This window comes from Theropithecus gelada, chromosome 20 (assembly GCF_003255815.1).
Source record: "Theropithecus gelada isolate Dixy chromosome 20, Tgel_1.0, whole genome shotgun sequence".
NCBI lineage: Eukaryota > Metazoa > Chordata > Mammalia > Primates > Cercopithecidae > Theropithecus > Theropithecus gelada.
This window is the reverse complement of record NC_037688.1, coordinates 50,675,335-50,691,303: the sequence shown is the minus strand read 5'-3', so window position 1 is coordinate 50,691,303 and position 15,969 is coordinate 50,675,335. Positions and strand designations below refer to the sequence as shown.

The 15,969-nt window shown below is 50.9% G+C and overlaps 1 protein-coding gene across 1 annotated transcript in view; it reads right to left on the bottom strand.

Moving 5' to 3' along the window:
- Positions 1-15,969, bottom strand: part of ABCA3 (ATP binding cassette subfamily A member 3) — a 67,456-nt gene that overhangs the window by 45,164 nt on the left and 6,323 nt on the right. Inside the window, exons 2-8 of the mRNA XM_025369746.1 lie at positions 11,505-11,711; positions 10,009-10,313; positions 7,008-7,087; positions 6,605-6,869; positions 5,005-5,132; positions 3,777-3,942; positions 253-512 (exon numbers count right to left, since the gene is read on the bottom strand). Coding sequence (XP_025225531.1) covers positions 253-512; positions 3,777-3,942; positions 5,005-5,132; positions 6,605-6,869; positions 7,008-7,061 — 873 coding nt within the window. The 5' untranslated portion in view covers positions 7,062-7,087; positions 10,009-10,313; positions 11,505-11,711. The remainder of the gene's footprint in view (positions 1-252; positions 513-3,776; positions 3,943-5,004; positions 5,133-6,604; positions 6,870-7,007; positions 7,088-10,008; positions 10,314-11,504; positions 11,712-15,969) is intronic.

Sequence of the window (15,969 nt, the reverse complement as noted above, 5' to 3'; positions counted from 1 at the left end):
GCCATCTCGCCCGGCTATTTTTTGTATTTCTTAGTAGAGACGGGGTTTCACTGTGTTCGCCAGGATGGTCTCGATCTCCTGACCTCGTGATCCGCCCATCTCGGCCTCCCAAAGTGCTGGGATTACAGGCTTGAGCCACCGCGCCCGGCCAGAAAAAAAGAAAAATTAATACCAAAACACCAAGCCCTTGGACATGGCCTCCCCAGGACAGCGCGGTTTCTAGAGTGTTGGGAAGTCAATGCAGGCAGTCACCTTCAGCCTCCTTTCTTTCTCCTGCACGACAGCACGGGCAATGGTGAGCGCAGTGTAGGTGAAGCTGAGCAGCAGCAGCAGGGGCAGCTGGTACTGGATGGCCACGAGGAAGGGGTCTGCAATGAACGGCGGGTACGGGAACCTCTTGATGGTCACCGTCAGTCTCTGGAACAGCTGGCGTGTGGCAGCATCAGCATGGTACTGCATGATGGCCCGGTCCACAGCATGCTGCACAGCCAGGAAGCCTTCCCGGATGTACCCTGGGTGCGGGAGCAGAAGATGGCCCAGCCACCTCAAGGAGCTGCTCTTGAGGGCAGAGGGCCATGTGCATGGGGTCCATGGGGGAAGGGATGCTTGGGGCAACAGAGTGACTTTGGCTCAGGACCCCCATGGCGGCTCAGTGGTAACACGGGAGAAGGAAGGAAACGCACCACACACTGACAGCAAATGAGAAGAGTGATGTGATTGTCACTTCCACTCTGTAACTAACGCAACACACAAAAAAATCACACACATTCCCAGCACTTTGGGAGGCCGAGACGGGCAGATCATGAGGTCAGGAGATCGAGACCATCCTGGCTAACACGGTGAAACCCCGTCTCTACTAAAAAAAAAAAACTAGCCGGGTGAGGTGGCGGGCGCCTGTAGTCCCAGCTACTCGGGAGGCTGAGGCAGGAGAATGGCGTGAACCCGGGAAGCGGAGCTTGCAGTGAGCTGAGATCCGGCCACTGCACTCCAGCCTGGGTGGCAGAGCGAGACTCCGTCTCAAAAAAAAAAAAAAAATCACACATATGATCACTTTTTTTTTTTTTCCCCCAAGATGGAGTCTTGCTCTGTGGCCCAGGCTGGAGTGCAGTGGCACGATCTTCACTCACTACAACCTCAACCTCCCAGGTTAAAGCGATTCTCCTGACTCAGCCCCCGCAGTAGCTGGAACTGCAGGCACCCGCCACCACACCCAGCTAGAACTACAGGCACCCGCCACCACACCCAGCTAAATTTTTTGTATTTTTATTAGAGACAGGGTTTCACCATGTTAGCTAGGATGGCTCGATCTCCTGACCTCGTGAACCATCTGCCTCATCCTCCCAACGTGCTAGGATTACAGGTGTGAGTCACCACGCCTGGCCTTGTTTTTTTTTTTTTTTTTTTGAGACAGAGTCTCGCTTTCTCACTCAGGCTAGAGTGCAGTGGCACGATCTCAGCTCACTGCAACCTCTGCCTCCTGGGTTCAAGCAATTCTCCTGCCTCAGCCTCCCAAGTAGCTGGAATTACAGGTGCACGCCACCATGCCTGGCTTTTTTTTTCTTTTTTTTTCTTTTTTTTTTTTTTTTTTAGTAGAGACGGGGTTTCACTATGTTGGCCAGCCAGGCTGGTCTCAAACTTCTCATCTCAGGTGATCTGCCTGCTTCAGCTTCCCAATGCTGGGATGACAGGTGTGAGCCACTGTGCCCAGCCGTGAGGGCTGAATTCTCATCAGGCATATTAGTAGGTGTAAGGCATGGACATCTGGAGGCAAAACTGGGGCTACAATTGACCAGTCCCTGCGCCATGCCAGTCTCACACACATTCTATTTCCTGGGGCTTTCCTAGGAGCTGGTTTTTCCAGCCAACTTTTCTTCCCCCTCAGGTTCTCTCTCTTGCTGAGGACTAACCAACTATTCTTAGTAACAAAACGTTTTTTTCTAACAAAAGATATTTGCTCTGTGTCATTTGCCACAAAGGTTTTCCCCAGTCTGCTACGTGCTTTTTTTTTTTTTTTTAAATCACCATTAGGCCTTTTCATGTTGGGCAAATTTTCAGTTTGTACATGCTGAAATCTGTCAGTCTTTTCCTTTGAGATTGCTTTTCTCTTGCTTCCAAGCTTAGGGAATTGTTCCCCAAAAACAGGAGGGAGCTGATGAACTCCTGCCCAGTCCCCGGTCTCAGCAGCCAGTGTCCCCCACTGCAGTCCCCTGCTGCAGGCAGCAAGCATCATGTGTGACAGCCGGACATAGCTTCTCCTGAGCCCCAGGCTGGGTGACCTGTCAAAGGCCTTGCTCTGGGACCTCGCACATCCCATGCCAGGTCTTGTTCACCTTAGTTCCTTTTCTAGATGTAAAATCTTGCCCTAAAGCATTAGCCTGGTGGCAGCCCTGGCACCAGTAAGGGACATCGCTAAGTGCTGGCTGCATGCATGCTGTCTCCTGCCTGCCTGGTGCTTGTGTCTCAGAGTCAAGCCTCATGGAGGGACGGGACATTGCTGTGACTTTCATGGCAAACTTCCATGAGTTCTGCCTCCTGCCAGACCCGTGAAATACGGCGTTCTCCAGAACACCCTGGACTTCCACCCAGAACCTGTAGTGGGGTCTTGCCTGGCCTGACAGCTAAGCCTAGGCCTGTGTCCAAGTCACTTCTGGGCTGTCCCTAGTTCAGTTCCAAGACAAGACCGTGCTTCAGAGGAGGCACATACTCCAACCGCTTGCCACGTCCACACGAAGACACACACTGATGGGGCATCACAGTAACCAAGATCTGGCTTCCATGAACACCACACTGATTCCGTCAAACCATGGATCAGCTACACAAGGACCACGGAGCTACAAATGCCAGTAAGTCTGTACACAGAGAAGGCCAGGAAGAAAAGGAAAATGTAAACCAAGCCCCAAGGACTCAAACTGAAGCTTTTAAAAGCTAAAATACAGCTGGGCGCAGTGGCTCATGCCTGTAATCTCAGAACTTTGGGAGGCCGAGGCGGGTGAATCATGAGATCAAGAGATCGAGACCATCCTGGTCAACATGGTGAAACCCCATCTCTACTAAAAATACAAAAATTAGCTGGGCATGGTGGTGTGTGCCTGTAGTCCCAGCTACTTGGGAGGCTGAGGCAGGAGAATTGCTTGAACCCGGGACGCAGAGGTTGCAGTGAGCCGACGTTGCGCCACTGCACTCCAGCCTGGCAACAGAGCAAGATCTTGTCTTAAAAAAAAAAAAATAGGCCAGGTGCGGTGGCTCACGCTTGTAATCCCAGCACTCTGGGAGGCCGAGGCGGGTGGATCACAAGGTCAGGAGATTGAGACCATCCTGGCTAACACAGTGAAACCCTGTCTCTACTAAAAATACAAAAAATTAGCCGGGCGTGGTGGCGGGCGCCTGTAGTTCAAGTTACTCGGGAGGCTGAGGCAGGAGAATGGCGTGAACCCAGGAGGCGGAGCTTGCAGTGAGCCAAGATTGTGCCACTGCACTCCAGCCTGGGCAACAGAGAGAGACTCCGTCTCAAAAAAAAAAAAAAAAAGCCGAGATACAAATGTTTCATTCAAGAGCACGTCTTCGAGGATATAGGGAGAGGGCCTTCGCTATCTTCAAGGATTATTTTAGTCTTTTAGAAACCAGTTATGCTGGTGTTTTACTTTTCCTATAAACAAGAGTAAATGTTCCCAAAGTATTTCTTCAAGAAATACTTTAGAAAGGTGGGGCTGCCGCCATGTCACTGTCACTAGTCAACACCCCGGGCTGGTAACATGAACCCTAACCGAGCTTCTCACCAGGTTCTCCGCCATCAGGGGATGTAGGTTCCCTTGGCCCTGGGTTTGGGAAAAGCGGGAAAAGGGAAGTAGTGTGCCAGCCTTCTGTCTCTTTCAGGAAAAAGGAGCCTGTTTGGGTCCACATGTAATTTCTCCGTGTGTAACTGAACCGTAGGTGATATTTCACCTGTGGAAACAAAGAGAAAACCAGCTGTTCCGAGAGATCCAGACAGAGAAGCAAACAACAAGGTGGAGTGGGAGAGTGCTTGGGGGGCTGTCACCACCAAGGCTGTCACGGCCGAGAACTCACCACTCCCCCGCCTCTGAGAATCTCCAGTGGGCCCCGGAATGTCACACTGAGTGGTCCCTGTCCCAGCAGGAGCAGGGAGCCACACAGGGGCCCCTTTTGGGGGGTGGTTCTCGGCCATTCCTCTCTTAATTCCAATGTGAGGTGCCACCAAGCGTTCAGGATCCCTGGCGGGCCACCAACCACAATGCTAGATGGACGTGATGGCTTCCTAATTTTAATGTCATCAGGTAAGCAAAAACCTCACTTTCTTTCTTTCCTTTTTTCTGCCAGATCATATTTAAGTCCTAAATATCTGCTACTTTCCTTATCTATCTTATCAGACTCTGTCCACAGAGGCCTGCAGACCAGTAATGTCTTTCGTAAAATGAGGGAACAGTAAGGAGCTTGGGGCGGCCACAGGTAGGTGCATTTTCTTTTTTTTTTTTGAGACGCAGTCTCGCCCTGTCGCCCAGGCTGGAGTGCAGTGGCCGGATCTCGGCTCACTGCAAGCTCCGCCCCCCCAGGTTCACGCCATTCTCCTGCCTCAGCCTCCCGAGTAGCTGGGACTACAGGCGCCGCCACCTCGCCCGGCTAGTTTTTTGTATTTTTTAGTAGAGACGGGGTTTCACCGTGTTAGCCAGGATGGTCTCGATCTCCTGACCTCGTGATCCACCCGTCTCGGCCTCCCAAAGTGCTGGGATTACAGGCTTGCGCCACCGCGCCCGGCCTGGTAGGTGCATTTTCTAACCTGTTCTGCCCCATGGGTTAAAATGTCACCAGGGTCCCCTTGGCAGGGACTGTGATGGTGCTATCAGACCCAAAGGAGAGACTGCTATTTACTCGCAGGCAGGCAGAGGTTTAAGGGAAAGCAGTGCCTTTTACAGGTTGAACTAGTGACGCGGGAGGAAGCGGAGGCCTTGCTGATGGGCTGCGACTGCTTGGCCCGGCCGCACGTCTCACCGCCAGCGGCAGGGGCTCCTTGCTGTGGTTGAAGGGGTGCTCGAAGACCACGGCGGCCAGCACGCTGGACGAGCGGTTGTCATACCTAATGTAGTCCTCAAAGTCCTTCTCAGAGGGAAAGCCGCGCACTGTGGAGAGAGAGCACGGGAGCTGCGGTTGCCCAATCTACCCTCCTCCTTGAAAAATCTGGGTGGTTCAGGTCACTGGCAGATGAAAGACGGCAAACCCTCTAGGGCTTTGTAAACCCTTCCTGAGACTCAAGGCGGCTTTCATCTTTGGCAGAGGGACAGGCTGCCATCAAGGAGGGCAGAACAGCAAGGTCAGGGCCCTAGGCAGGGGGTTCTCCCGGCGCGGTTTTTTGGAGCAGAGCTGGAGGCTCTGGGCAGCACCTGCAGCAAGGCCCAGTAGCGCAAACCCACCACCCACCCTGTACTGGGCTCTGCAGCCCGGGGTGGCTTCTCTGTCTCAAAACCAGAATGGTGTGTTTTTAGAAATGGAGTGGACATTAACTCAGAGTGTCTCAAAGGTTTTTTCTATCATCCGGATACTCTTTTACAATTCAGAAAGGGTTTTACTGTCATCATTTTATGAGGGACCAAGGCACTTCCTCTGAGTGTTTGCTACGTGGAATTCAAGCCTGGCAGGTAAATGCCCAAATGAGGAGGGGAAAATGGACGACACCTTCCATCCCGATAGCAAAGGGTTAGGAACAGTGAGCAGCACACGCAGCGGGAGTTCCCTTCTCAGGCCTTCTCAGCACTGTTTTCAGAGCTGCCCACCCGAAACCACGTCCCAGAAAAGATTCTTGGTGCCACACGCTCAAACCGTGCCCTGTCCTTGTCACAAAAGGCCTTTCCTTGGCTCAAGTACACCCAGGCATCCCTGTAAAGTCCTGTCCACCCTGCTGACTGTCAGATGCAGTTCCAGGGCCTGGTACTGCTAAGGCTGCTGCACCTGCTGCTCCCCGGGGCCCTCGCAGCTCTGGACAGGTGGGTGGCCAGCCCTGGTCCCATTGTACAATGAGGCATGGCCAGAGAAGGTGGGGGATTCCCTGGGTGGCTCAGCCACCGAGACGAGACTTGATGCTAGATGGGCTTGATGGCTTCCTGGTCTTCATGCCATCAGGCAAGCAAAAACCTCACTTTCTTTTTTCCTTTTTTCTGCCAGGTTGTATTTAAGTCCCAATATCTGCTACTTTTCTTGTCTATCTTATTGGACTCCGCTCATAGAGTCCTGGAGACTAGTAATGTCTTTTGTAAAATGAGGGAACAGAAAGGAGCCTGAGGCAAATGCAGGCAGGTGCATTTTCTTACCTGTTCTGCCCCATGGGTTAAAATGTCACCAGGGTCCCTTTGGTGGGGATTGAGACAGTGCTATCGGACCCAAAGAAGACTGCTATTTACTCGCAGGCAGGTAGAGGTTTAAGGGAAAGCAAGGTCTTTTACAGGTTGAAGTAGTGACGTGGGAGGAAACAGAGGTTAGGTCTGGACAGGGTGAGCTCCTCACCCAGCTGCTTCGCAGATCCTGGGCTTGACCCCTGCCTGCCCAGCCCCACGGAGACACCACCAGGTCCGGCACCGAGAGCCCTGGCATGTCTCACCTCGCATGTTGATCACAAGTGCCCTGCGCACTGTCTCGGTGACGGTCTTGGCAGCGTCACTGTGAGAAGGGATGTAGGCGAGCTCCCAGGTGTCTCCCGGCGGAGGGAAGGTGAAGAACAGAGGCAGCTCCTGGATGGACTGGCCTGGGTAGATGGTGGCATTGGGCACATTTTCCGACTGAATCTTCAAGCGAAGCCAGATCAGGATCCCAGAAAACAGCAATGGCAGGAAGAGTTCCAGGACCGTCACCAGGACTTTCCGCTTCTGGAAGAGACACAACAGGGCACACTGATGGGCTGCAAAGCAGAATCAGGGGCATGCAAACAACCCCTCCCTCAAGGGTGTCCCCAGAAGCCTCGGGGCTGGGCACGCAGCTGACCTCCCTCCGGGGTCTGGACGCACCTGCAGGGTGTAGTTCTTCCAGAGGAGGAGCGCCAGCTGCCTGAGCACAGCCATCGTCTTGCTGGAAAGGACGCCCAGTGCTAGTTACAGACCAAAGACAGAGAGCGTGGGTGCGCAATGAGAGTGGGGATGTGGGGGAAAAGCCACGGACCCTTTTTCCTCCACGTCTCTCACCGTCTTTTGTGTCATTTTAACTCCAAACACCCCTGGAAGTAAGGGGACAAGGCCTGTGGCATGCCCACCCTCAATGCTCTACCCTGCATACACAAAGAGCACTGTCTTTTTGGCTGGGCACAGGGGCTCACGCCTGTAATCCCAACACTTTGGGAGGCCGAGGCAAGTGGATCACTTGAAATCAGGAGTTCGAGACCAGCCTGGCCAACATGGTGAAACCCCCTCTACTGAAAATACAAAAATTAGCTGGGTGTGGTGGCGGGCACCTGTAATCCCAGCTACTTGGGAGGCTGAGGCAGGAGAACTGCTTGAACCTGGGAGGCGGAGGATGCAGTGAGCCAAGGTCGTGCCACTCACTCCATCCTGGGGGCAACAGAGTAAGACTCTGTCACAAACAAACAGACACCAAAGAAAACCAAAGAGCATAGTCTTTTTGGAGCCTGACTTGGTCCTTGCTGAATGGAAGATCAATGACGTGCTTTTTATGTGCACTGTGACTTCTGTAGTGGTTTTTAAAATTGTTTTTGTTTTTTTTGAGACAGGGTCCTACTATGTTGCCCAGGTTGGAGTGCTGTGGTGCGATCACAGCTCACTGCAGCCTCAAACTCCCGGGCTTGTGATCCTCCCGCCTCAGTCTCCCGAGTAGCTGGAACTACAGGTGCATGCCACCACACCTGGCTAGTGTTTTTAATTTTTATTTTTTATTTTTTATTTTATTTATTTATTTTTTTTTTTGAGACGGAGTCTCGCTCTGTCGCCCAGGCTGGAGTGCAGTGGCCGGATCTCAGCTCACTGCAAGCTCCGCCTCCCGGGTTTACGCCATTCTCCTGCCTCAGCCTCCCGAGTAGCTGGGACTACAGGCGTCCGCCACCTCGCCCGGCTAGTTTTTTGTATTTTTAGTAGAGACGGGGTTTCACCGTGTTAGCCAGGATGGTCTCGATCTCCTGACCTTGTGATCCTCCCGTCTCGGCCTCCCAAAGTGCTGGGATTACAGGCTTGAGCCACCGCGCCCGGCCTTATTTTTTATTTTTTATTTTTTGAGACGGAGTCTCGCTCTGTCACCCAGGCTGGAGTGCAGTGGCCGGATCTCGGCTCACTGCAAGCTCCGCCTCCCAGGTTCATGCCATTCTCCTGCCTCAGCCTCCCGAGTGGCTGGGACTACAGGCGCCCGCCACCTCGCCCGGCTAGTTTTTTTGTATTTTTTTTTAGTAGAGACGGGGTTTCACCCTGTTCGCCAGGATGGTCTCGATCTCCTGACCTTGTGATCCGCCCGTCTCGGCCTCCCAAAGTGCTGGGATTACAGGCTTGAGCCACCGCGCCTGGCCGTGTTTTTAATTTTTAGTAGAGACCAGGTCTTGCTCTATTTCCCAGGCTGGTCTCAAACTCCTGGCCTCAAGCAATCCTCCAGCTTCATCCTTGTAGTGCTATTTATCATTTGATAAATGCTACTGGGATGTTCTCGGTGGTTAATATGGATTTGCTATTTATTAGCAAAATATTCAGGCTTTTAGAGTTCCACGCCCTTTATTCTTAACCGACACTGAACTCACAAAAGAAAACTCAGCTGGGCGCGGTGGCTCACGCCTGTAATCCCAGCACTTTGGGAGGCTGAGGTGGGCAGATCATGAATTCAGGAGATCGAGTCCATTCTGGCTAACATGGTGAAACCCCATCTCTACTAAAATTACAAAAAATTAGCCGAGTGCAGTGGTGGACACCTGTAGTCCCGGCTACTCAGGAGGCTGAGACAGGAGAATGGCATGAACCCGGCAGGCGGAGCTTGCAGTGAGGCGAGATCACGCCACTGCACTCCAACCTGGGCAACAGAGCAAGACTCCGTCTCAAAAAAAAAAAAACAAAACCTCAACATAGTCTCCTGGGTGATTCTTAAGGCTTGGAGACAGCTGTGGAGGGAAGGGGAAAAGAAGGGCTTGGAATTGGGACTGCCACTGGCCTTGCTGCCCCAGAGCAGGCCTGGGTAGACAGACATGCTGGTGGGGCCATCAGTCACACCCTCTCCTTGGCCCTAAAGACTGGTTTTTCCTATTGTTATTACAGGTACTGGCATCAGAGCCTCGCAGCAAAAGACTAGCCATTTTCTTTTTCTTCTTCTTCTTCTTTATTCTGAGACAGAGTCTTGCTCTGTCACCCAGGCTGGAGTGCAGCGGCGTGATCCTGGCTCACTGGAACCTCCGCCTCCTGAATTCAAGCGATTCTCCTGCCTCAGCTTCCCAAGTAATTGGGATTGCAGGTGCCTGCCACCATGCCTGACTCATTTATATATTTTTAGTAGAGATTCGGTTTCACCATGTTGGTCAGGCTGATTTTGAACTCCTGACCTCAAATGATCTGCCCATCTCAGCCTCCCAAAGTGCTGGGATTATAGGCGTAAGCCACTGTGCCCAGCTGCCATTTTCATCTTTACCACTTATCCAACGAAAATTAATCCAAAAAATAATCGATCCTATATTATATAGGATCTATATTAAGTCTAGCACATATAATGGGGAAAAAATCTGCCAAAAGATGATCAAATTCAAGTGATAGCAGAAACGAGAGCTTAGATCTGTAAAGGTATTCCCTCAATTTAGGTAAAATCTGTCTTACTAAATTTCAAATATCAGAAACAGAAGCTAGATGTGGTGGCTCATGCTTGTAATCCCAGCACTTTGGGAGGCCGAGGCAGGAGGATCCCTTAAGCCCAGGAGTTCGAGACCAGCCTGGGCAACATAGCAAGACCCTATCTCTATACAAATAAAATTAATTTAAATTAAATTAAAGGAACAGAGACACTGGACTCAGAGTGTTGAGTTCATGAGATGCTAACCTGCTAGAGAAGTAGGTGGTCTGAATGAGTTCAGGTAGGCGCTGCAACACCCAGGAAATAAGAGAAACGTGCTCTGAAAGCTGAGCGCACGGAGGGCGAGGTGTGCAGACGTGGCTGCTCTGTCCTGGAGAGGCAGGGAAGGCGATGGAGGAGGGGCAGTCTAGAGAGCCCCTGGTGCTGGTCCACCCGCTACAACTGCAGGCAGAGAGGAGTCCTTCCTGCTCAGCGTCCTTCACGTGCGGAAAAGCCTCCTTGACTCACAGTGGAGGAGTTTCAAGTTCAGTTGCTCAGCTCCACGCTCATGGCTGATCCAAACCCAACGTCATCCATCAGCCAGGTTAAGATGGCATGGGATAGAAAGGCAAACAATTAGTGAGCCGTTCCTACGTCACCATGAGCCAGCGCTCCCCGACACTGCCCGGGAGACTCCAGCGCGCGGCGAAGGGGGTTGTTTGTTTTTTGTAAATGACCCATTTTACTTTTGGTTTGGTTTCAGTCCATTGAAAATCATTTCTATCAAGGTTCTTTTTAAATTAAAACTCTTGCTTTTTTTTTTTTTTGAGACAGAGTCTAGCTCTGTCGCCCAGGCTGGAGCGCAGTGGCCAGATCTCAGCTCACTGCAAGGTCCGCCTCCTGGGTTCACGCCATTCTCCTGCCTCAGCCTCCCGAGTAGCTGGGACTACAGGCGCCCGCCACCTGGCCCGGCTAGTTTTTTGTATTTTTTTAGTAGAGACGGGGTTTCACCGTGTTAGCCAGGATGGTCTCGATCTCCTGACCTCGTGATCCACCCGTCTCGGCCTCCCAAAGTGCTGGGATTACAGGCTTGAGCCACCGCGCCCGGCCGCTTTTTTTTTTTTTAAGGATGTGGCTGTTGATATCTAATCATATTCAAAATTTATGCTTTAAAGGGCAGTCAATAAATATTTACATGAAACACAACTGCACACAGTTAAGAATTAATTTAAAATATGACTTTTAATGAATCGTATTGTTAAAAAGTGAGGAAATTAAAGCTAAAATAGTATTAAGTGCTAATAAGTGGCAACTTAATAAATGATCCCAATTTTTTGAAAATTAGTAAGGTAGAAGACCCATCTCAAAGTCAGTTGCTGATGATGAATAAAACAGCAGTGACTTAAAGACACACATTAAGTCCCGTGGTTTATAAAAGGTTTCTAGAAGTGGTTTAGGCAAAAAGAGGAGGCCAGTGCCTCCATTTGGGGCCGTCATCCCAGGGAAGTACATTCCAGATGGGCGTGGGCTTGGCTGAGATGAACGTTCTGCCTCTACCAAGAGAGGAATATAAAACAGTCACGGTTCAAAGAAGTCTTCTGGTTAGAGGAACAGACAACTTCCCTTACTGGAAGTCTGGTCAAGAAAGGAAAGATCCCCATGCTTAATCTTGTCCTCTCCAGTCCCAGGGCTGGGAGAGAAGGTCAGACAGACAGACCACCCACCTTCCCACACAGGCTGCAGGGCAGTACCGGGGAACTGACCTGGGTCCCAGGAGAGGCTCCGCACAGCAGGTCTCCCTTCAGGACTACAGGGGAACTGGCCAGGAGGAGGCGGCTCCAAACAGAGGGCTCCGGGGTGGGGCCTGAGAGCCTCTGGAGTGGGGCAGGGCAGCCCTGAGGTTTGGGAACACCGTGGCCTCGCAGGACATCAGGAGGGGCCCAGGGCTCACGGGCATGACTCTCCGGCACCTTTGGACAGATGGAGGGTATTTTGAGTGTAATTTGGAAAATAATTATAAAACACCTCTTACCAAGTTAGAAAACAGAAGAGCAAAACAGACTTTGAGTATGTTACTTAAAACTGAGCAGATCTGATAACAAAAAATTTTGGATTTAGAAAATAAAACACCTGGCCGGGCACCGTGGCTCACGCCTGAACAATTCCAGCACTTTGGGAGACTGAGCTGGATGGATCACCTGAGGTCAGGAGTTTGAGACCAGCCTAGCCAACATGGAAAAACCCCATCTCTACTAAAAATACAAAAATTAGCCGGATGTGGTGATGGGCACCTGTCCCAGCTACTCAGGAGGCTGAGGTGGGAGGATCGCTTGAACCCGGGAGGCAGAGGTTGCAGTGAGCCGTGAGCCGAGATGGTGCTCACTCAGAGTCATCAACTCCGAGATGACTCTGTCTCAAAAAAAAATTTTTAAAAAAGAATATAAGCTCTACTTTTTTTTTTTTTTTTTTTTGAGACAGAGTTTCACTCTTGTTGCCCAGGCTGGAGTGCAGTGGTGCCATCTCAACTCACTGCAACCTCCACCTCCCAGGTTCAAGCGATTCTCCTACCTCACCCTCCCAAGTAGCTGGGATTACAAGCACCCGCCACCACATCCAGCTAACTTTAGTAGAGATGGGCCTTCACCATGTTAGCTAGGCTAGTCTCAAACTCCTGACCTCAAGTGATCCGCCGACCTTGGCCTCCCACAGTGTTGGGATGACAGGCGTGAGCCAGCGTGCCTGGCCAGAAGCTCTGCTTTTCTACTTGTAAGCACTCTGCTTCTACAGCCTCCTCATCCTCTCCTGGCTTCTGGCAGCATCACCCTTTTGCAGACGAAGAAACAAGGAGGAAACGCCTGGCCCAAAATCACACAGCAAGAAGCTACAAAGTCAGGATTTGAACGTTGGCTAGTTTTAACTTCCAAGTCTGTCTTCTAACTACTACACTACCACATCCTGTGGGTCCTAAAAACACAGAACAACTTCCAACTTCATACAAGTTTTGCATATCACTCCTAGAACATACCATCAGAAATTGAAAGGTAAAAAAGACCCCTAAGCCCCACCACCTCAATAAAAGTTTTCTTTTCTTTTCTTTTTTTTTTTCTGAGACAGAGTCTCGCTCTGTCGCCCAGGCTGGGCATGATCTCGGCTCACTAAAACCTCCACCTCCCAGGTTCAAGTGATCCTCCCGTCTCAGCCTCCCGAACAGCTACAGGCACACGCCACCACGCCCGGTTAATTTTTTGTATTTTTAATAGAGACGAGGTTTCGCCATGTTGGCTAGGCTGGTCTCAAACTCCTGACCTCAAGTGATCCGCCTGCCTCGGTCTCCCAAAGTGCGAGGATTAAAGGCGTGAGCCACCATGCCTGGCCGAGGTTTTATCTCTGTGCCCCCATAGCACCCAGCTTGTTGCTTGGTATGTGCAAGGCTTTACCTAAAGTCTCACTGAACACTATGCTTGCATCTGCTCTGTTTGAGCAAAAGCAATTTAAAGGAAGAGATCCTAGAATTACAAAATCTGGAAAGTTTTTTGTTACAAAAGCAAATGTACACAAAAGGAGGAAGTTAATATTCCTTCTGCACTTGACCCCGAGGCGGCAGAGTCCCCAGAAGTGCTGATGACTGAGGCTCAGGACTGGCCCGGCTGGGCCCCCATCAGCTACTCTAACTTAAACACTCAGGACTCCAGCCACTCCTAAAGCTGCCCCCTCCGCCCAGCAAGGGGACAAGAGCAGAGCTTCAAGAACTTCCCTTTGAAGAGGCTCTCTTCACTAGTCCTGGGGACACAGCCGGGAAGGGGAAGGCAAACCATTTCCTCCCTCTATAAAAGGTTTGTTTACTGTTAAAATATTAAGTATCACACATGTCATTGAGTATCTCAATGTTTGTTTTTTAGGTGAGCAACTGACTTGGTGCAGAGTGAGCGCATACTGCAGGCTGCTCATTTCTGAGAACTCTCTTGATGGCACAAATTCTTCTACAAATGGTCTTTCCAGTAACTGTCGTCAGCTCAAGAGCCATGGGCTGTGCCAGTTAATGAGCACTGTGGCTCTTCAGGCGGCCACTACTCAGCAGCAAACTGGAGAAATCCCAAACTCCTCCATTTCTTTATTTGTGATTTGTAGATATTTTTGTGTGCACCATGGGCTTGAATTTGCCACCCAATTCCTATGTGCCCCTTTTTTTTTTGAGACATGGTCTTGCTTTGTCACCCAGGTTGGAGTGCCGTGGCGCGAGCAGGGCTCATCGCAGCCTGGTGCTCCTGGGCTCTGGTGATCGCCTTGCCTCAGCCCCCTGAGCAGTTGGGACCACAGGCACCTGCCACCACACCTGGCTACTTATTATATTTTTTGCAGAGATGGAGTCTTGCTATGTTGCCCAGGCTGGTCTGGAACTCCTGGCCTGAAGCAATCTTCCCATCTTGGCCTCCCAAAGTACTGGGACTATAGGTATGAGCCACGGTGCCTGGCCCTTATGTGCCCTTTCAAAAGTTTTTATATCTGTATATATGGAGCAAAGGTCGCTGGGGATGGCAGGTCTTGAGACCCGTGAACAGAAGGGACAGGCCCAGGTGAGGGGCACAAGACCCATTACGCCATGTGTTCCTGTTGTGTTCTGAGCTCGGGTACACCTCCCTCCATGGAAGCCTGTCCACAAAGGCACAGAGAAATCCACTCATTGGAAGAAGGGGGTCTTGATAAAGCCACAGGTGGACCACCCCAAGATGCACAAAGAGAGCCGCCAACCAAGGCTCTGCTCACGTTGCCACAGGTGTGCAGTACAGCAACACCCTTGTGGGTGGTGCTGGTCACATCTGGTGCTTTTCCTTCAGGGGGAGGACCCAACATCCCCATATTGCCACCAGGAGTCTGCCACAGCCAGCCAGCATCAAAGGTCTGCGTGTATGGCACTGAGGCACGGAGAACAGTCAGTTAATGTAGGCTGGTAGAATCCCTGGTCTTTTAGGGTATACAAGACAAAAAAGCATTTGTTCATTCAACAATTGCCTTGTTTTTGCTATCTGATGTGCACTTGTACAAGGTACTAAGGATCTGGAAATGAAAATAACATTCTTTTTTTTTTGAAACAGAGTCTCGCTCTGTTGCCCAGGCTGGAGTGAAGTGGTGCAATCTCGGCTCACTGCAATCCCTGCCTCCTGGGTTCAAGCAATTCTCCTGCCTCAGCCTCCGGAGTAGCTGGGATTACATGCGTGTGCCACCATGACAGGCCAATTTTTTGTATTTTTAGTAGAGACAGGGTTTCACCATGGTGGTCAGGCTGGTCTCGAACTCTTGACCTTGTGATCCATCCGCCTCGGCCTCCCAAAGTGCGTGCTGGGATTACAGGCATGAGCCACCATGCCTGGCCGATGATAACATTCTTAATGCAAGGAGTTTGCAGTCCCCGAACACTGTAATTGCTGTGACTGATGCTAAATAAAGTATGGCAAGATTCAGAAGAAGATAAGAATTAATTGCGTGTGAGACAGCGAGCAAGCAAGACAGGGAGACGGCCCGGGAGGGTGACGGGGGAAGGTGACCTGGGAGGCCAGTCTTGAATGACTCATTAGTTAGGACAGGAAGGACATTAAGGATCCTGGAGATAGACTGTGTATGGGGAGCAGCGAGTCATTCGGAGTGGCAGTGCAGAGAATGAGCCAGGAAAGGCAGCAGGCCCTGGGCCCACGTCATCAAGGCGCCAGACACTGCACCAAGAAGGGAGCTCGGGGTGTGTCCCAACAGGCAGTGATGCTGGGTGAGGGTGACTGGTTTTGTTTAATCCTTTATTCAGGACATGATCTTTTTTGAGGGAGGGGTGCACAGTAAATATTTGAAAATGTCTAATTCAATGGATCCTGTGGATGAAATCCCCAAACACCAGTAATTTTTTTTTTTTTGAGACGGAGTCTCACTCTATCACTCAGGCTAGAGTGCGGCCTGATCTTGGCTCACTGTAACCTCCGGCCCCCAGGTTCAAGTGATTCTCCTGCCTCAGCCTCCCAAGTAGCTGAGGAGTACAGGCACCTGCCACTACACCCAGCTAATTTTTTGTAGTTTTAGTAGAGATGGAGTTTTGCCATGTTGGCCTGGCTGGTCTTGAACTACTGACCTCAAATGATCCACCTGCCTCGGCCTCCCAAACTGCTAGGATCACAGGTATGAATCACCACCGTGCCCGACTTAAATATTATTTTCTGGGTTTTTTTTTTTTTTTTTTTTTTTTTT